Source organism: Mustelus asterias, unplaced genomic scaffold (genome assembly GCF_964213995.1).
Source record: "Mustelus asterias unplaced genomic scaffold, sMusAst1.hap1.1 HAP1_SCAFFOLD_1885, whole genome shotgun sequence".
NCBI lineage: Eukaryota > Metazoa > Chordata > Chondrichthyes > Carcharhiniformes > Triakidae > Mustelus > Mustelus asterias.
This window is the reverse complement of record NW_027591830.1, coordinates 35,293-55,765: the sequence shown is the minus strand read 5'-3', so window position 1 is coordinate 55,765 and position 20,473 is coordinate 35,293. Positions and strand designations below refer to the sequence as shown.

General features: G+C 55.4%; 1 protein-coding gene across 1 annotated transcript; it reads right to left on the bottom strand.

The window, feature by feature from the left end:
- Positions 1 to 931: 931 nt before the first annotated feature.
- Positions 932 to 19,623, bottom strand: LOC144488974 (ceramide kinase-like). The gene is made up of 8 exons (XM_078206932.1): positions 19,515 to 19,623; positions 7,743 to 7,865; positions 6,926 to 7,054; positions 5,895 to 5,958; positions 5,163 to 5,308; positions 1,377 to 1,451; positions 1,109 to 1,261; positions 932 to 963 (listed from the first exon to the last, which is right to left on the bottom strand). Exons 1-8 carry the CDS (start codon positions 19,621 to 19,623, stop codon positions 932 to 934), a joined length of 831 nt encoding a protein of 276 aa, XP_078063058.1.
- Positions 19,624 to 20,473: the final 850 nt, after the last annotated feature.

Genomic DNA, 20,473 nt, shown 5'->3' with positions numbered 1-20,473 from the left:
TCTGTCTCTCTGTCTCTCTCTCTCTCTCTCTCTCTGTCTCTCTCTCTCTCTGTCTCTCTGTCTCTCTCTCTCTCTGTCTCTCTCTCTCTGTCTCTCTCTCTGTCACTGATAGGGTTTGGGAGGTGGTTTGTGAGTTGTGTTACTGTGGGCTTTGTTCTCTCTCTCACCCTGTGTGGCACCGTTGCTGCCCCCGGGGATTGCCCAGGGGGGGTTCAGCTGGCAGGAACTCCACTCTGGCCCCGTAGCTCCGATTCTTCAGAACCGCCTTGAACCCTGGGCAGGAAGGTGTGTGAGTCAGAGCGAGTTACACCCCTCCCCCATTTCCCCCCTCAACCTCGCCCTTCCCCCGTCACCCTCCACCCTCACCCTGCCCCCTCTCCCCCTGCCCCCACCCTCCCCACCCTCACCTTCACCCTCCCCCTCCCCATTCTCCCCTCCCACCTCCCCATTCCCCCTCATCCCTTCCACTCTCCCTCCTTCACTCTCTCTCCCTCCCTCTCTCTCCCACTCTCCCATTCTCCCCCTCTTTCTCTCCCTCTCTCCCACGCTTTCTCCCTCCCTTCCCTCCTTCTCTTTCTCCCTCTCTCCTTCTGCTTCGGTCTCTCTCCCCTCCCTCCCTCCCTCCCTCCCTCCCTCCCTCTCTCTCTAGTTTTAAGTCACCCCCCTGCACCCACTGCTAAACACGCACACGTGTGTGAACAAACACGCAATGCATATGCCAAACAGGCACTGGTGTGTGAACACGTCCACGCCAAACATACATTCCCAGTGAACATGCTAATGCCAAACACACATGTGCACACGTGAAGGCATGAGTGCCAAACATGTCAAACATGCACATTCTAACACACACACGCCAAACATGCCCACTCATATGAACTCCTTTGAATTCCACATACAAGCCAAACATATGTGCACGAACACATACATGTCAAACATACATGTGGATATGAACACAAATGCCTACCACACAAACATGTATGAACACATGCACAGAACCGAACAAGGCGGCATGTGCATGAAAACACACATGCCGAAGATGCACACGCGTGTCAGCATATGCCCACTGAACTCGCCCACACGTGTGTGAACCGTGTGCCTCGCTCACCTGAGTACTCGTAACGCCGGGGTCCCATCCACCTCCGCCCACTGCTGTCGGCAAGGACGTCGCCATAGAAACCGTGGCCCAGGAGCGAGACGGCGTAGCGGGCGGGGCTGTCTGGCCGGTGAATGGAGCAGACGTCTAGCGGCTGGGAGTCACCTGGAGGTGTGAGGGGGAGGGCAGCAAGAGGGCGATTCGATTGGAGGCGTCTATCTAACCTTTGACCCCGGCCCACCCACCAACAAAGCTTCCGGCGGGGGGGGGGTCTACTCACCAATTATAATGTGCAGAGCCGAGGTCACTGGGTCGCAAACTCCCACAGTCGAATAGCAGACACAGTCCGTCGAACCTGCGGCAGGAAGGTGATGTCTCCCTTCAGGCTTTGAGTTCCTCTCATTCCCCCCCCCGACCCTCCACCTCCCCCTTTACCCCCCCCCCCCCCCCCCCCGACCCCCACCCCATGCAACACCCGGCGGGAATCCTTATCACCTCATCCCGGCATTGCTCCTGGGATGGAGGGCGTGGTGCCATTCGGCTGCCAAGGCGGGGCTCACGGCGCACTGGGGTCCCTCCGGCCTCGAAGGTTCTACATGCGCGGGAGGGGTGGAGGGAGGGGGCTGGCGGCCTATGTGTGGTCCACAAGGTCACCTAGAGTCCAATTGCAAAAGTTGGGTTTCCCTTCGGGGGGACGGATGCTGGAAAATCCGCCCCGGAGCGAGAGGCGGGGGCGCTGCGTCATTTCCCTGAGGTGTGATGCTGAGATAAGTCACACACCACCAGTGGGTGGGGGAGATTGTGGGGTGGGGGAGATTGTGGGGACACAATGAAGGGGGTTGGGGCTGGGTGGGTGATGGGCTGTTCCGTTACGACAGGGCCGTTATAGCAACAACACAATGGACATAGCACATTGAACAGTACAGTACAGGAACCGGCCCTTCGGCCCATCGAGCACAGGAATAGGCCCTTCGGCCCATCGAGCACAGGAACAGGCCCTTCAGCCCATCGAGCACAGGAACAGGCCCTTCGGCCCACTGTGTTGTGCTGAACATGAGGCGAAATTAAACTAATCCCTGTTCCCTGCCCTTGCTCCCTATCCCTCTGTTCCTTGCATATTCCTGTGCTTATCTAAAAGCCCGTTAATCGCCCCGATCGTATCTGCCTCCACCACCACCCCAGGCAGCGCGTTCCTGACACCCACCACCCTCTGTGTAAAAAACTTACCCCTCACATCTCCTCTGAACTTCCCCCCTCTCACCCTGGTGCCCCCGAGTATTAGACATTTCAACTCTGGGAAAAAGATTCTGACTGTCAACCCTATCGATGCCTCTCATCATTTTATATTCTTCTATCAGGTCTCCCCTCAGCCTCCACCGCTCCAGAGAAAACAACCCCAGTTTGTCCAGCCTCTCCTTATAACTCCTACCCTCTAATCCCGGCAGCGTCCTGGTAAACCTCTTCTGCACCCTCTCCAAAGCCTCCACATCCTCCCTGTAATGCGGCGACCAGAATTGAACGCAATACTCTAAGCGCGGCCTCACCAAAGTTTTATAAAGCTGCAACGTGACATCCTGACTCTTGTACTCAATGCCCCGACCAATAAAGGCAAGCGTGTCGTACGCCTTCTTTCCCACCCTATCTACTTGTGTGGCCACTTTCAGGGAGCTATGGACCTGAACCCCAAGATCCCTCTGTACACCAGTGCTGTCCAGGGTCCTGCCATTGACTGTATACGTACCCTTAACACTTGATCCCCCAAAGAGCAGCACCTCACACTTCCCCGGATTAAACTCCATCTGCCATTTCTCCACCCATATCTGCAGCTGATCGATATCCCGCTGTATCCTCCGACAACCTTCCACGCTCTCCACAACTCACCTTGCCAGGGTGGCACAGTGGGTTAGCACTGCTGCCTCACAGCGCCAGGGGCCCGGGTTCAATTCCCGGCTTGGGTCACTGTCTGTGCAGAGTCTGCACATTCTCCCCGTGTCTGCCTGGGTTTCCTCCGGGAACTCCGGTTTCCTCCCACACTCCAAAGATGTGCTGGTTAGGGTGCATTGGCCATGCTAAATTGTCACTTGGTGTCAGGAGGACTAGCTAGGGTAAATGCATGGGGTTACAGGGGATAGGTGGGATTGTGGTCGGTGCAGACTTGATGGATCGAATGGCCTCCATCTTCACTGGAGAGATTCTAAAAAAAAGACTCAAGAACAGCTTCTTCCCTGCTGCCGTCAGACTTTTGACTGAACCTACCTTATATTAAGTTGATCTTTCTCTGCACCCGAGCTGTGACTAGCACTAAAGTTAAAGTTAAAAGTTAAAGCTTATTTATTATTCACAAGCAGGCAGACATTAACACTGCAATGAAGTTACTGTGAAAATCCCCTCGTCTCCACACTCCTGTTGGGGTACACGGAGGGAGAATTTAGCACGGCCAATGCACCCTAACCAGCACGTCTTTCGGACTGTGGGAGGAAACCGGAGCACCCGGAGGAAACCCAGGCAGACACGGGGAGAATGTGCAGACTCCGCACAGACAGTGACCCAAGCCGGGAATCGAACCCGGGTCCCTGGCGCTGTGAGGCAGCAGTGCGAACCCACTGTGCCACCGTGCCCCTACATTCTGCACTCTCTCCTTTCCTTCTCTATGAACGGTATGCTTTGTCTGTATAGCGCGCAAGAAACAATACTTTTCACTGTATACTAATACATGTGACAATAATAAATCAAATCAAATCCCTGCTTTTGTATTCTAGTCCTCTCGAAATGAATGCTAACATTGCATTTGCCTTCCTCGCTACCAACTTGTCCATAGAACATAGAACATTACAGCGCAGTACAGGCCCTTCGGCCCTCGATGTTGCGCCGACCAGTGAAACCAATCTAAAGCCCCTCTAATCTACACTATTCCAATATCATCCATATGTTTATCCAATAACCATTTAAATACTCTTAATGTTGACGAGTTCACTACTGCTGCAGGCAGGGCATTCCACCCCCTTACTACTCTCTGAGTAAAGAACCTACCTCTAACATCTGTCCTATATCTCTCACCCCTCAATTTAAAGCTATGTCCCCTCGTGCTAGCCATCACCATCCGAGGAAAAAGGCTCTCACTATCCACCCTATCTAATCCTCTGATCATCTTGTATGCCTCTATTAAGTCACCTCTTAACCTTCTTCTCTCTAACGAAAACAACCTCAAGCCCCTCAACATTTCCTCATACGATTTTCCCACCATACCAGGCAACATCCTGGTAAATCTCCTCTGCACCCTTTCCAACACTTCCACATCTTTCCTATAATGCGGCGACCAGAACTGTACGCAATACTCCAAGTGCGGCCGCACCAGAGTTTTGTACAGTTGCAACATGACCTCCTGGCTCCGAAACTCAATCCCTCTACCAATAAAAGCTAACACACCGTACGCCTTCTTAACAACCCTATCAACCTGGATGCCAACTTTCAGGGATCTATGCACATGGACATCCAGATCCCTCTGTTCATCCACACTACCAAGTATCTTACCATTAGCCCAGTACTCTGTATTCCTGTTACTCCTTCCAAAGTGAATCACCTCACACTTTTCTGCATTAAACTCCGTTTGCCACCTCTCAGCCCAGCTCTGCAGCTTATCTATGTCCCTCTGTAACCTGCCACTTCCCTCCGCACTGTCTACAACTTAACCTGCAAGTTTAATCTTACCAGAATCCTGAACGAGGACTCCCTTTGCAATATCGATTTCTGAATTCTCTCCCCACTTGGAAAATGATGTCCCTTATATTGTCAAGTCAGGGTTGTCAGTTAACAGCGAGAGGGGGTGGCGGGGGCGTGGAGGGGTGGCGGGGGCGTGGGGGGGTGGCGGTGATAACGTTAACCCTCGCTGGTCCCTGGGGGATGTTACCGGATCCTTCACTCCCGGATTAACAGAAACAGCGGATCGCCCCGACTTTCTGAGACTCCGTACCGACAGACTCCCAGCAATCCGCCCGCTTCCCGCGGGCCAGTGAAGCGAGATTGGGTCGGGAGGTTACCGGGAGAAAAGCGGGGAGTGTTTCCTTACCCGCTGGGATGATCCCTATCCGCAGGGAGGGGGGGACAAGATCCGCCCCTGGGTCGCGCTCCGACATCCCGGCGTCCAGCTGGGCTCGATCAATCAGACCCTGCATCACTTCATTGAAGGTCCCGTCCCCACCAACACACACAACCCTGCAAAGGCAAGAGACAAGATACCCACAGAGAGACAGCACGTCAACAGGGGGCACTGGACAGTGATCAGGAGCAGGAACCCTGGCTGATTTCCCCTCTCTCTCTAACCCAGGGATCACTGGACAGTGATCAGGAGCAGGAACCCTGGCTGATTTCCCCTCTCTCTCTAACCCAGGGATCACTGGACAGGGATCAGGAGCAGGGACCCTGGCTGATTTCCCCTCTCTCTCTAACCCAGGGATCACTGGACAGTGATCAGGAGCAGGGACCCTGGCTGATTTCCCCTCTCTCTCTAACCCAGGGATCACTGGACAGTGATCAGGAGCAGGAACCCTGGTTGATTTCCCCTCTCTCTCTAACCCAGGGATCACTGGACAGGGATCAGGAGCAGGAACCCTGGCTGATTTCCCCTCTCTCTAACTCTCTCTCTAACCCAGGGATCACTGGACAGGGATCAGGAGCAGGAACCCTGGCTGATTTCCCCTCTCTCTCTAACCCAGGGATCACTGGACAGGGATTTCCCCTCTCTCTCTCTCTCCTCCCGCCTGGTCTCTGCAGGAGTTGACGGTGTGTTTTGAGGTCTCACCCATCGCAGTGCCCAAGATCTGCCGTCAGCATCCAATCCCTCAGCTGTCCCGCTCGCTGGGAGACTGAGAACAGGAAGGAGAAATCAGGGAGAGAGGGAAGGAGAGAGAGAGAGGAAGAGGGCAGGAGGGAGAGAGGAAGAGGGCGGGAGGGAGAGAGGGAGGGAGGGGGAGAGAGAGGGAGGGAGAGAGAGAGGGAGGGTTATTTGGAGGGAGCGAGAGGGAGGGATGGAGAAGAGGGAGGGAGGGAGGTCGGGAGAAGAGGGAGGGAGAGAGGGAGGGGGAGAGAGAGAGAGAGGGAGAGGGAGGGAGGGTGAGAGGGAGAGAGAGAGGGAGGGAGAGAGAGGGAGGGTTATTTGGAGTGAGGGAGGGAGGGAGGAGAGGGAGTGAGAGAGGGAGGGAGAGAGGGAGGGAGAAAGAGGGAGGGTTATTTGGAGTGAGTGAGGGAGGGAGGGAGGCAGGTAGGCAGGAGAGGGAGCGAGAGAGGGAGGGAGAGAGGGAGAGAGAGGGAGGGAGAGAGAGAGGGAGATTAGTTTGTAATTGGTAATTCTCTCTATCGCAGCGACAATCGATGTTCAACAGTTAATTTTAATTTATTGAGGGATACAAGGTGAGTTAGTCACAAATCAGCTATGGCCTCCTGTTCCTGTGTAACAGGCTGGAGAGAGAGGGGCTGAATGGCCTCCTCCTGTTCCAGTGTAACAGGCTGGAGAGAGAGGGGCTGAATGGCCTCCTCCTGTTCCTGTGTAACAGGCTCGAGAGAGAAGGGCTGAATGGCCTCCTCCTGTTCCTGTGTAACAGGCTCGAGAGAGAAGGGCTGAATGGCCTCCTCCTGTTCCTGTGTAACAGGCTGGAGAGGGGCTGAATGTCCACATTTTTGGGTTGACCTGGGAGCCCAGCTTGTGGAGCTGGTTTTTGTTCAATTGTGATGCTGCATGTAGTTGAATATCCACCCTGCCGCGGGGTGGGGTTTACACAGTGATAGGGCGACAGTGGATGGGGGTCTTGGGTAAGGGGGAGGTAACTCACTCACCGAGTACCCGGGTAGTGATGCCAGCTTCCCGGAAGAGAGGGGCCACTGAGTCCTCGTAGACCCCCCGGCCTCGCTGCTGCCCCCCGCAGGGGTTTATAATAATCACAAGCTGCACCGGCCGCTTCCCCTCTGGAAGAGACACAGCAACTCCACGTCAGCGCTAATCGCAACCAGCGTCTAGCCAACTGTCTGGGCAGGGTGTCTGGTGTCTGGGTCACTGTCTGGGTCAGAGTCTGGTGTCTGGGTCAGTGTCTGGGTCACTGTCTGGGACACTGTTTGGAATCCAAGTCAATGTCTGGGCCACTGTCGGAGTCAATGTCTGGCATCTGGGTCACTGTCTGGTGTCTGGGTCACTGTTGGGTCAGTGTCTGGTGTCTGGGTCAGTGTCTGGTGTCTGGGACACTGTCTGAAGTCCAGGTCAGTGTCTGGATCACTATCTGTGACAGTGTCTGGTGTCTGGGGCACTGTCTGGAGTCCAGGTCAGTGTCTGGATCACTATCTGGGACAGTGTCTGGTGTCTGGGACACTGTCTGGAGTCCAGGTCAGTGTCTGGATCACTGTCTGGTATCTGGGTCACTGTCTGGAGTCTGGGTCAGTGTCTGAGTCACACTCTGGTGTCTGGGTCAGTGTCTGGGACAGTGTCTGGAGTTTGGTCAGTGTCTGAGACACAATCTGGTGTCTGGGTCAGTGTCTGGGACAGTGTCTGGAGTTTGGTCAGTGTCTGGCAAACTGCTCTGGTCCATGTAGAGTCTGGGAAGGTTGGCTGATGGGTTTGGGGGTCAGAGGTCAGGGGTCAGGTTGTTGAGGTCACACTGACCGTATGGTTGGAGCTGTTTCCCCAGAATGTGGATCCAGTAATCCCTGAACCACAGGCTGGGAGCGGTGAACAAGGATCTCTCTGCAGCCCAAAGGCAGCCGGACTCCCGGACAATGTGGAAAACTGCGAGGGGAGAAACAGAGCGTTCAAATCAGGGCCCAAATTAACCCCCCCCCCCCACACACCCCCACCCGCAACCCCACACACCCCCACACACACCCCCACCCGCAACCCCACACACACTCCCCCACACACACCCCCACCCGCAACCCCACACACACTCCCACACACACCCCCACCCGCAACCCCACACACACTCCCCCACACACCCCCCCACACACACACACCCATCCCCACAGATACCCCCACACACACACACACCCAATACACACACACACACTCCCCACACACACATACACACACACACACACCCCACACACACACCCACAGATACACCCCACACACACACACCCCCGATACACACACCCACACACCCCCACACACACACCCCCCACTACACACACACACACCCACACAGAGCCCCCCCACACACACCCTCACCCGCAACCCCACACACTCTCCCACACACCCCCCCCCCACACACACACACCCCACCCCCACACACACCCCCACCCTCAACCCCACACACACTCCCCCACACACCCCCACCCACAACCCCACATACACTCCCACTCACACCCCCACCCACAACCCCACACACACTACCCCATACATCCCCACCCACAACCCCACATACACTCCCACACACACCCCCACCCGCAACCCCACATACACTTCCACACACACCCCCAAACGTAACCCCACACACACTCCCCCACACACCCCCACCCGCAACCCCACACACTCCCACACACACCCTCACCCGCAACCGAACATACACTCCCACACACACCCTCAACCGCAACCCCACACACACTCCCACACACACCCCTCCCACACACCCACACCCACCCCCACACACACAACCCCCCACACACTCTCCCACACACACCCCCACACACACATACAAACACACCCCCGCCACACACAAACACACACACACACCTCCACCATCCCCCACACACATACCACCTCAGACATACCCACACACACACCTCCACAGACACAACCCCACACATACACTCACACACACACTGAGACTGCACAAAGTGAAATCGTTTCATACACAGAAAATACCTCAGATATTGAACTATTGAATAAAATATATCCCATTGACAAATGGTAGAGCACGGGGTTAGATACAGAGTAAAGCTCCCTCTGCACTGTCCCCATCAAACACTCCCAGGACAGGTACAGCACGGGGTTGGATACAGCGTAAAGCTCCCTCTGCACTGTCCCCCATCAAACACTCCCAGGACAGGTACAGCACGGGGTTAGATACAGAGTAAAGCTCCCTCTACACTGTCCCCCCATCAAACACTCCCAGGACAGGTACAGCACGGGGTTGGATACAGAGTAAAGCTCCCTCTACACTGTCCCCATCAAACACTCCCAGGACAGGTACAGCACGGGGTTGGATACAGAGTAAAGCTCCCTCTACACTGTCCCCCATCAAACACTCCCAGGACAGGTACAGCACGGGGTTAGATACAGAGTAAAGCTCCCTCTACACTGTCCCCCATCAAACACTCCCAGGACAGGTACAGCACGGGGTTAGATACAGAGTAAAGCTCCCTCTACACTGTCCCCATCAAACGCTCCCAGGACAGATACAGCACGGGGTTAGATACAGAGTAAAGCTCCCTCTACACTGTCCCCCATCAAACACTCCCAGGACAGGTACAGCACGGGGTTAGATACAGAGTAAAGCTCCCTCTACACTGTCCCCCATCAAACACTCCCAGGACAGGTACAGCACGGGGTTAGATACAGAGTAAAGCTCCCTCTACACTGTCCCCCATCAAACACTCCCAGGACAGGTACAGCACGGGGTTAGATACAGAGTAAAGCTCCCTCTACACTGTCCCCCATCAAACACTCCCAGGACAGGTACAGCACGGGGTTAGATACAGAGTAAAGCTCCCTCTACACTGTCCCCATCAAACACTCCCAGGACAGGGACAGCACGGGGTTAGATACAGAGTAAAGCTCCCTCTACACTGTCCCCCATCAAACACTCCCAGGACAGGTACAGCACGGGGTTCGATACAGAGTAAAGCTCCCTCTACACTGTCCCCCATCAAACACTCCCAGGACAGGTACAGCACGGGGTTAGATACAGAGTAAAGCTCCCTCTACACTGTCCCCCATCAAACACTCCCAGCACAGGTACAGCACGGGGTTAGATACAGAGTAAAGCTCCCTCTACACTGTCCCCCCATCAAACACTCCCAGGACAGGTACAGCACGGGGTTAGATACAGAGTAAAGCTCCCTCTACACTTTCCCCCATCAAACACTCCCAGGACAGGGACAGCACGGGGTTAGATACAGAGTAAAGCTCCCTCTACACTGTCCCCCATCAAACACTCCCAGGACAGGTACAGCACGGGGTTAGATACAGAGTAAAGCTCCCTCTACACTGTCCCCCATCAAACACTCCCAGGACAGGTACAGCACGGGGTTAGATACAGAGTAAAGCTCCCTCTACACTGTCCCCCATCAAACACTCCCAGGACAGGTACAGCACGGGGTTAGATACAGAGTAAAGCTCCCTCTACACTGTCCCCCATCAAACACTCCCAGGACAGGTACAGCACGGGGTTAGATACAGAGTAAAGCTCCCTCTACACTGTCCCCCCATCAAACACTCCCAGGACAGGTACAGCACGGGGTTAGATACAGAGTAAAGCTCCCTCTACACTGTCCCCCATCAAACACTCCCAGGACAGGGACAGCACGGGGTTAGATACAGAGTAAAGCTCCCTCTACACTGTCCCCATCAAACACTCCCAGGACAGGTACAGCACGGGGTTAGATACAGAGTAAAGCGGCCTCTACACTGCCCCCATCAAACACTCCCAGGACAGGTACAGCATGGGGTTAGATACAGAGTAAAGCTCCCTCTACACTGTCCCCATCAAACACTCCCAGGACAGGTACAGCACGGGGTTAGATACAGAGTAAAGCTCCCTCTACACTGTCCCCTATCAAACACTCCCAGGACAGGTACAGCACGGCGTTAGATACAGAGTAAAGCTCCCTCGACACTGTCCCCCATCAAACACTCCCAGGACAGTTACAGCATGGGGTTAGATACAGAATAAAAGTCCCTCTCTCCCAGCCAATTCCCGTTTAACCTGTGAAATCCCGACTGGGGTCTTGGCTGCAGTTCTTCCCGATGTTCCGGAGGTTTCCTGCTTTGACCCAGATTATCGCGGAAAAGGGGAGTGTGAACTGATGATCTGTGGAGAGAGAGAGAGGGAGGAAGTGTCTATCACTCTGAGTGTTGTTTACATGTGGCTTGGAATGTTAAAGGTTAAAGTTTATTTATTAGTGTCACAAGTAGGCAATGAAATCACTGCGAGAGTCTCCTAGTGGCCACACTCCGGGGCCTGTTTGGGTCACACTGAGGGAGAATTTAGCACGGCCAATGCACCCTAACCAGCACGTCCTTTGGACTGTGGGAGGAAACCGGAGCACCCGGAGGAAACCCACGCAGAGATGGGGAGAACGTGCAAACTCCACACAGACAGTGACTCAAGCTGGGAATCGAACCCGGGTCCCTGGGACTGTGAGGCAGCAGTGCTAACCCACTGTGTCACCGTGCCATTCAGGGGATTGGCTGCAACAGGGCGATACCCACAGTGAGAGGCTTCGCCCTGGCACCCAGAGATGCTGCGGGGGTGAATATGAACACTGAGCTGGAACACAATTGTTCCGACGTAGAGGTTAATCCCCTTTCCCTCGCTGCGTAAGCTGTTCAAAGTGTTTGGGAAGGTGTGATCTGTCCTTCAGTAACGTTTAGAGGTTCAGGAACCGAAATACCTGACACTCACTTCAAGTGAATCATTAACAAGTTATTTTAATTAACCGACCGGGAACTTTAACTGAACAAGTAACATTTTAATGAAAGGATGGTTCTACTTTGAAATGCTGTTCAAATAAAGACAAGCAGCATTCAGTACCAAAACAGTAAAAACAGAATCTTAGTCCCTCTCAAAAAACCTATATACAACCAGGTCTGCTGGCTTGGAAGCTTTGGAGTTGTTTTTTCCTGATGATTTCTCTGTAAGGTCTTTCTATGGATTCTGATTTGATATCCTGTTGTTAGAGAGATGGAGAATTCTCTTCAGAAGACAGTTCTTTAGTTGGCAGGGTGGAGAACCGCTCTAGAGATGGCCTTCTGTTCTGGCTGGCTCTCAGTTTAACTGAACTGAACTGCAGTCAGGCAGTTGGGTTCCTGTTTATACTCCTGATAACCGATCCATTCCCTGCACCCGGATTGGCTGGAGGTTGACAACAACAGCAAATTCAAATTTGATAGGTTCTTGTTAGCTGAATGTCTTCTTTAAACTCATAGGCTGTCAGGGTGCAAATACCTGCAGAGCCTGTAACCAAGGCAACACCGATGTTTTGGTCTCTGCAACAAATGTTGCCCTCTGTGTACTCTGTATGCCTCTGCATTTTCAACATCGCAGCATTGAACCCAAAGCCAGCTTTTAAAGGGACCACGCGCTGTTGTTCCCCACAACAGTTCTCACAATTCTTTAACATTTTTACCAATTCAACGTCAAAAAAGAATGGAATTTCGACTGCCCATTGACTTAGAAATGTTCATCCTTCTGCTCAGTGACCCGTTAGCTAGAACTGCAGGCAAACGGGGAAAAGGTGGGAGCGCCGCACTGTGGGAGGGTCAGTGCCAAGAGAGCCCCGCACTGTGGGAGGGTCAGTGCTGAGGGAGCTCCACACTGTGGGAGGGTCAGTGCTGAGGGAGGGCCGCACTGTGGGAGGGTCAGTGCTGAGGGAGCGCCACACTGTGGGAGGGTCAGTGCTGAGGGAGCGCCGCACTGTGGGAGGGTCAGTGCTGAGGGAGCTCTGGACTGTGTGAGGGTCAGTGCTGAGGGAGCACCGCACTGTGTGAGTGACAGTGCTGAGGGAGCGCCGCACTGTGGGAGGGTCGGTGCTGAGGGAGCGCTGCACTGTGGGAGGGTCAGTGCTGAGGGAGTACTGCACTGTGTGAGGGTCAGTGCTGAGGGAGCGCCGCACTGTGGGAGGGTCAGTGCTGAGGGAGCGCCGCACTGTGGGAGGGTCAGTGCTGAGGGAGCTCTGGACTGTGTGAGGGTCAGTGCTGAGGGAGCACCGCACTGTGTGAGTGACAGTGCTGAGGGAGCGCCGCACTGTGGGAGGGTCAGTGCTGAGGGAGTGCCGTAATGTGGGAGGGTCAGTGCTGAGGGAGCGCCGCACTGTGGGAGGGTCAGTGCTGAGGGAGCGCCGCACTGTGAGAGGGTCAGTGCTGAGGGAGCACCATAATGTGGGAGGGTCAGTGCTGAGGGAGTGCCGCACTGTGGGAGGGTCAGTGCTGAGGGAGTGCCGCACTGTGGGAGGGTCAGTGCTGAGGGAGCGCCGCACTGTGGGAGGGTCAGTGCTGAAGGAGCGCCGCACTGTGGGAGGGTCAGTGCTGAGGGAGCGCCGCACTGTGGGAGGGTCAGTGCTGAGGGAGCGCCGCACTGTGGGAGGGTCAGTGCTGAGGGAGTGCCGTAATGTGGGAGGGTCAGTGCTGAGGGAGCGCCGCACTTTGGGAGGGTCAGTGCTGAGGGAGCGCCGCACTGTGAGAGGGTCAGTGCTGAGGGAGCACCATAATGTGAGAGGGTCAGTGCTGAGGGAGTGCCGCACTGTGGGAGGGTCAGTGCTGAGGGAGCGCCGCACTGTGGGAGGGTCAGTGCTGAGGGAGCGCCGCACTGTGGGTGGGTCAGTGCTGAGGGAGCGCCGCACTGTGGGAGGGTCAGTGCTGATGGAGCACCATAATGTGGGAGGGTCAGTGCTGAGGGAGCGCCGCACTGTGGGAGGGTCAGTGCTGAGGGAGCGCCGCACTGTGAGAGGGTCAGTGCTGAGGGAACACCATAATGTGGGAGGGTCAGTGCTGAGGGAGCCCTGCACTGTGGGAGGGTCAGTGCTGAGGGAGCGCCGCACTGTGGGAGGGTCGGTGCTGAGGGAGCGCCGCACTGTGGGAGGGTCAGTGCTGAGGGAGCGCCGCACTGTGGGAGGGTCAGTGCTGAGGGAGTGCCGTAATGTGGGAGGGTCAGTGCTGAGGGAGCGCCGCACTGTGGGAGGGTCAGTGCTGAGGGAGCGCCGCACTGTGAGAGGGTCAGTGCTGAGGGAGCACCATAATGTGGGAGGGTCAGTGCTGAGGGAGTGCCGCACTGTGGGAGGGTCAGTGCTGAGGGAGCGCCGCACTGTGGGAGGGTCAGTGCTGAGGGAGCGCCGCACTGTGGGAGGGTCAGTGCTGAAGGAGCGCCGCACTGTGGGAGGGTCAGTGCTGAGGGAGCGCCGCACTGTGGGAGGGTCAGTGCTGAGGGAGCGCCGCACTGTGGGAGGGTCAGTGCTGAGGGAGCGCCGCACTGTGGGAGGGTCAGTGCTGAAGGAGCGCCGCACTGTGGGAGGGTCAGTGCTGAGGGAGCGCCGCACTGTGAGAGGGTCAGTGCTGAGGGAGCACCATAATGTGGGAGGGTCAGTGCTGAGGGAGTGCCGCACTGTGGGAGGGTCAGTGCTGAGGGAGCGCCGCACTGTGGGAGGGTCAGTGCTGAGGGAGCGCCGCACTGTGGGTGGGTCAGTGCTGAGGGAGCGCCGCACTGTGGGAGGGTCAGTGCTGAGGGAGCACCATAATGTGGGAGGGTCAGTGCTGAGGGAGCGCCGCACTGTGGGAGGGTCAGTGCTGAGGGAGCGCCGCACTGTGAGAGGGTCAGTGCTGAGGGAGCACCATAATGTGGGAGGGTCAGTGCTGAGGGAGCGCCGCACTGTGGGAGGGTCAGTGCTGAGGGAGCGCCGCACTGTGGGTGGGTCAGTGCTGAGGGAGCGCCGCACTGTGGGAGGGTCAGTGCTGAGGGAGCACCATAATGTGGGAGGGTCAGTGCTGAGGGAGCGCCGCACTGTGGGAGCGTCAGTGCTGAGGGAGCACCATAATGTGGGAGGGTCAGTGCTGAGGGAGCGCCGCACTGTGGGGGGGTCAGTGCTGAGGGAGTGCCGCACTGAGGGAGGGTCAGTGCTGAGGGAGCGCCGCACTGTGGGGGGGTCAGTGCTGAGGGAGCGCCGCACTGTGGGAGGGTCAGTGCTGAGGGAGCGCCGCACTGTGGGAGGGTCAGTGCTGAGGGAGCGCCGCACTGTGGGAGGGTCAGTGCTGAGGGAGCGCCGCACTGTGGGAGTGTCAGTGCTGAGGGAGCGCCGCACTGAGGGAGTGTCAGTGCTGAGGGAGCGCCGCACTGTGGGAGGGTCAGTGCTGAGGGAGCGCCGTAATGTGGGAGAGTCAGTGCTGAGGGAGCGCCGCACTGTGGGAGGGTCAGTGCTGAGGGAGCGCCGCACTGTGGGAGGGTCAGTGCTGAGGGAGCGCCGCACTGTGGGAGGGTCAGTGCTGAGGGGGCGCCGCACTGTGGGAGGGTCAGTGCTGAGGGAGCGCCGCACTGTGGGAGGGTCAGTGCTGAGGGAGCGCCGCACTGTGGGAGGGTCAGTGCTGAGGGAGCGCCGCACTGTGGGAGTGTCAGTGCTGAGGGAGTGCCGTAATGTGGGAGGGTCAGTGCTGAGGGAGTGCCGTAATGTGGGAGGGTCAGTGCTGAGGGAGTGCCGTAATGTGGGAGGGATCGATATTTATCTCTCAACCATCAGCGCTGATATAAACAGTCCATCTGAGTCATCCTGACATCGCTTGTGGGATCTTGCTGTGCGTTACTTGGTTGCTGTGCTTCCTGCATCAGAGCGCACTTGAAAAGGAAGTCTCTCATTGGCTGTGAGGTGTGTGGCCATCCAGACTGTGGGGGCGCTGTGGGCCAGGCCTGTCCAACGTCAGGCCTGAGGGCCGGATACAGCCCTCAAAGACTCCCCCCACCGTACGTGACCCCTCGGGGCCGGTTTTGGGAATGAGTGGAATATTCTGGAATGGAGCCTCTCCTCCGATCACAGGCCCTTCCTCTCCCTCGCTCGCCGCTGATTGGGTCGCTAACACAAGCCTCTGGGCACCCCACCCTCCCCCCCGGACACTCCCCTCCGAGACGCACCTTCATTCACCAGTCTGATTTTTCCATCGGCCGGTTGTCTTCCCTCGTATTTCCGTTTGCTTTCAATTTCTGGATTTGTGACAGAGGGACATAGATAGGATGCAAGACTGGGCGGAGAAGTGGCAGATGGACTTCAACCCAGATAAATGCGTCGTGGTCCATTTTGGCAGGTCAAATGGGATGAAGGAGTACAATATAAAGGGAAAGATTCTTAGTACTGTAGAGGATCAGAAGGACCTTGGGGTCCGGGTCCATAGGACTCTAAAATCGGCCCCGCAGGTGGAGGAGGTGGTTAAGAAGGCGTATGGTGTGCTGGCCTTTATCAACCGAGGGATTGAGTTTAGGAGTCCGGGGATAATGATGCAGCTATATAAGACCCTCGTCAGACCCCACTTGGAGTACTGTGCTCAGTTCTGGTCGCCTCATTACAGGAAGGATGTGGAAAAGATTGAAAGGGTGCAGAGGCGATTTACAAGGATGTTGCCTGGATTGAGTGGCATGCCTTATGAGGATAGGCTGAGGGAGCTCGGTCTTTTCTCCTTGGAGAGACGTAGGATGAGAGGAGACCTAATAGAGGTGTATAAGATGTTGAGAGGCATAGATCGGGTGGACTCTCAGAGGCTTTTTCCCAGGGTGAAAATGGCTGCTACGAGGGGACACAGGTTTAAGGTGCTGGGGGGTAGGTACAGGGGAAATGTTAGGGGGAAGTTTTTCACACAGAGGGTGGTGGGCGAGTGGAATCGGCTGCCGTCAGTGGTGGTGGAGGCAAACTCAATAGGGTCTTTTAAGAGACTCCTGGATGAGTACATGGGACTCAATAGGATGGAGGGTTATAGGTAGGCCTAGAAGGTAGGGATATGTTCGGCACAACTTGTGGGGCCGAAGGGCCTGTTTTGTGCTGTAGTTTTCTATGTTTCTAAAATTTGCCGTAACCAAATTTGATCACCTGCCCTGTGAGTGAGAACGATGTTTAAATGTGGATACTGAGCGAGACCTTGGAATCCTCGTGCATCAGTCGCTGAGAGTAAGCGCGCAGGTACAGCAGGCAGTAAAGAAGGTGAATGGTATGTTGGCCTTCATAGCGAGAGGATTTGAGTATCGGGATAGGGATGTTTTGCTGCAATTGTACAGGGCGTTGGTGAGGCCACACCTGGAGTATTTGCAGTTTTGGTCTCCTTATCTGAGGAAGGATGTCCTTGCTATAGAGGGAGCGCAGCGAAGGTTTACCAGGCTGATTCCTGGGATGGCAGGTCTGTCATACGAGGAGAGACTAAGTCGGTTAGGATTATATTCACTGGAGTTTAGAAGAGTGAGAGGGGATCTGATAGAAACTTATAAAATTCTAACAGGGTCAGACAGGGTAGATTCAGAAAGAATGTTCCCGATGGTGGGGGGAGTCCAGAACTAGGGGTCAGAGTTTGAGGATAAGGGGTAAACCTTTTAGGACTGAGGTGAGGAGAAATTTCTTCACCCAGAGGGTGGTGAATGTGTGGAATTCACTCCCACAGAAAGTAGCTGAGGCCAAAACGTTGTGTAATTTCAGGAAGAAATTAGATATCGCTCTTGGGGCGAAAGGGATTGAGGGATATGGGGGGGAAGGGGGGGGATCAGGATATTGAATTCGATGATCAGCCGTGATCAAAATGAATGGGGGAGCAGCTGGAAGGGCCGAATGGCCTCCTCCGGCTTCTAGTTTCTATGTAACGTGCCTCTCCCACAAACACACAACCGCAATTCGGTGAAGATCCAGGATCCAGAGGAGGTTCACAAGACTGATCCCTGGAATGAAGAGCTTGTCGTACGGGGAACGGTTGAGGACTCTGGGTCTGTACTCGTTGGAGTTTAGAAGGATGAGGGGGGATCTTATTGAAACTTACAGGATACTGCAAGGCCTGGATAGAGTGGACGTGGAGAGGATGTTTCCACTAGTCGGAAAAACTAGAACCAGAGGGAACAACCTCAGGCTAAAGGGACGATCCTTTAAAACAGAGATGAGGAGGAATTTCTTCAGCCAGAGAGTGGTGAATCTGTGGAACTCTTTGCCGCAGAAGGCTGTGGAGGCCGGGTCATTGAGTGTCTTTAAGACAGAGATAGATGGGTTTTTGATGAATAAGGGGATCAGGGGTTATGGGGAAAAGGCAGGAGAATGAGGATGAGAGAAATATCAGCCATGATTGAATGGCGGAGCAGACTCGATGGGCCGAGCGGCCTAATTCTGCTCCTATGTCTTCTGGTCTTATAGGTCCATGCGAGAACAAGGTATCGTTTCTGAATTCCAGGAGTGAGATGGGGTGTCGGAGATGCGAGAGGGGATTGGGGAGGGGGGTCTCAGCTGTTCCGAGCTGTCCTCTATCTTCTTGGAGGCCTCAGGCTCCAGTCTGGGCCTTGCTGGCGCTAGGCCCAGCCCAGCCTGCCGCATGTGGTTCTGGGGCTCCCTAATTATCCCCCTGAGCTCACTGGAACAATACCCCTTCCACCCCCACATCCTCCGCCACAAGCTCCCCCTGAGGGAGACCTGGCCCGCTGGGGGATTGCTGCAACTGCCAATCCATTTCCCGTAGGCCCGGATAGGCCAGGGGAAATATTCCCTGCCTGCTGCCAGTGTTTGGTCACCATAGCGACACCCTCTGTGTAACCCTGGCAACAGTTTACAGATTAGCATGAGACTCAGTCAGGGATAATCTGTCTCACAAACAAAAGCTGCCAGAAAAACAGGCCAGCGAATCTGAGTCAGCATTGAGAGAAACGGGGTTAGATACAGAGTAAAGCTCCCTCTACACTGTCCCCGTCAAACACTCCCAGGACAGGTACAGCACGGGGTTAGATACAGAGTAAAGCTCCCTCTACACTGTCCCCATCAAACACTCCCAGGACAGGTACAGCACGGGGTTAGATACAGAGTAAAACTCCATCTACACTGTCCCCATCAAACACTCCCAGGACAGGTACAGCACGGGGTTAGATACAGAGTAAAGCTCCCTCTACACTGTCCCCATCAAACACTCCCAGGACAGGTACAGCACGGGATTAGATACAGAGTAAAACTCCATCTACACTGTCCCCCATCAAACACTCCCAGGACAGGTGCAGCACGGGGTTAGATACAGAGTAAAGCTCCCTCTACACTGTCCCCATCAAACACTCCCAGGACAGGTACAGCACGGGGTTAGATACCGAGTAAAGCTCCCTCTACACTGTCCCCATCAAACACTCCCAGGACAGGTACAGCACGGGGTTAGATACAGAGTAAAGCTCCCTCTACACTGTCCCCATCAAACACTCCCAGGACAGGTACAGGATGGGACTTGAGGGCGGGTATGGAATGAGGTCGAAGGACCATCCATTCGAATATCCTCCTGGTTTTAGCCATCCTGTTAGAGGCGCCTGTGTGGAGCCAGTCACCTGAGGCCAGCCGCGGCAGGGGAAGGAGGGGAGAATTGTGCTTTCTTCCCGGTTCGTGAAGACCACCCCAGTCGAATAGTTGGAGCTGAAAATTCGATTTATCAATATTCTGAGAGAAGGTGCAGTGGACGCGAAACCCCCTCCTGCCCTCAGTTATGTTCCTGGCTCTGTGTAAATCCGGAACGGGAGGTGGGGTCACTCACCGGGGTCCCCTCTCTGCCCCAGTGGCGTCCATTTCAAAGCCTCGGCGCTCACACTCCCTCGTCCTGGCTCCCCCTCCACCCACAGGAGATGGGCGTCCGGCAGTTCCATCGATCCCAGGAATTCCCGCCGCTCTCCCTTCTCTCGGGGAAGGGTTTGTAGCGAGGGTCTGAGTCCAGCATTTACTGTTCCTCCACCTCTACCCACCCGCCCGGCCTCCCCTTCCTGGAGCAAGGGATTCCCAGCGAAACCAGCTGAGTGTCGGCAGGGACTGCCTGTGCGCCGATCGTCACAGGCATCTCCTTTTCTCAAACCCGTTCAACAGGAAAGCCCTGTTAAACTGGTCAAGCTAACACATGTACTCACATCTACTGCCATTTATCACCATCCCTAATTACCCCTTGAAGAAGTGGTGTGTGAGCCCCCTTCCCGAACCCACTGCAGTCCCCGTGTGGTGTAGGTACACCCACGGTGCTGTTAGGGAGGGAGTTCTGGGATTTTGACCCCAGCCACAGTGAAGGAACGGCCGATATATTTCCCAGTCGGGATGGTGAGTGACTCGGAGGGAAACCTCCAGGTGGGGGTGTTCCCAGGTATCTGCTGCCCTTGTCCTTCTAGATGGTAGAGGTGGTGGGTTTGGAAGGTGCTGCCTAAGGAGCCTTGGGGAGTCGCTGCAGTGGATCTTGTAGACGGTACACACGGCTGTCACTGTGCGTCAGTGGTGGAGGGAGTGAGTGTTTGTGGTTAGCGTGTCGATCGAGCGGGGCTGCTTTGTCCTGGATGGTGTTGAGCTTCTCGAGTGTTGTTGGAGCCGCACTCATCCAGGCAAGTGGAGAGTGTTCCATCACACTCCTGACTTGTGTCCTTGTAGATGGTGGACAGGCTTTGGGGAGGGAGTCAGGAGGTGAGTTATTCTCCGCAGGATTCCCAGCCTCTGACCTGCTCTGGGAGCCACAGTATT

Bases quoted from the DNA above. Each gene is read 5' to 3' on its own strand.
- LOC144488974 (XM_078206932.1), bottom strand. From the start codon at position 19,623: ATGGAACTGCCGGACGCCCATCTCCTGTGGGTGGAGGGGGAGCCAGGA. The intron at 5,309-5,894 runs GTGAGACCTCAA...TTGCCTTTGCAG, and splicing joins GATCTTGGGCACTGCGATGG to GGTTGTGTGTGTTGGTGGGG. The intron at 1,262-1,376 runs GTGAGTAGACCC...TCACACCTCCAG, and splicing joins GGCTCTGCACATTATAATTG to GTGACTCCCAGCCGCTAGAC.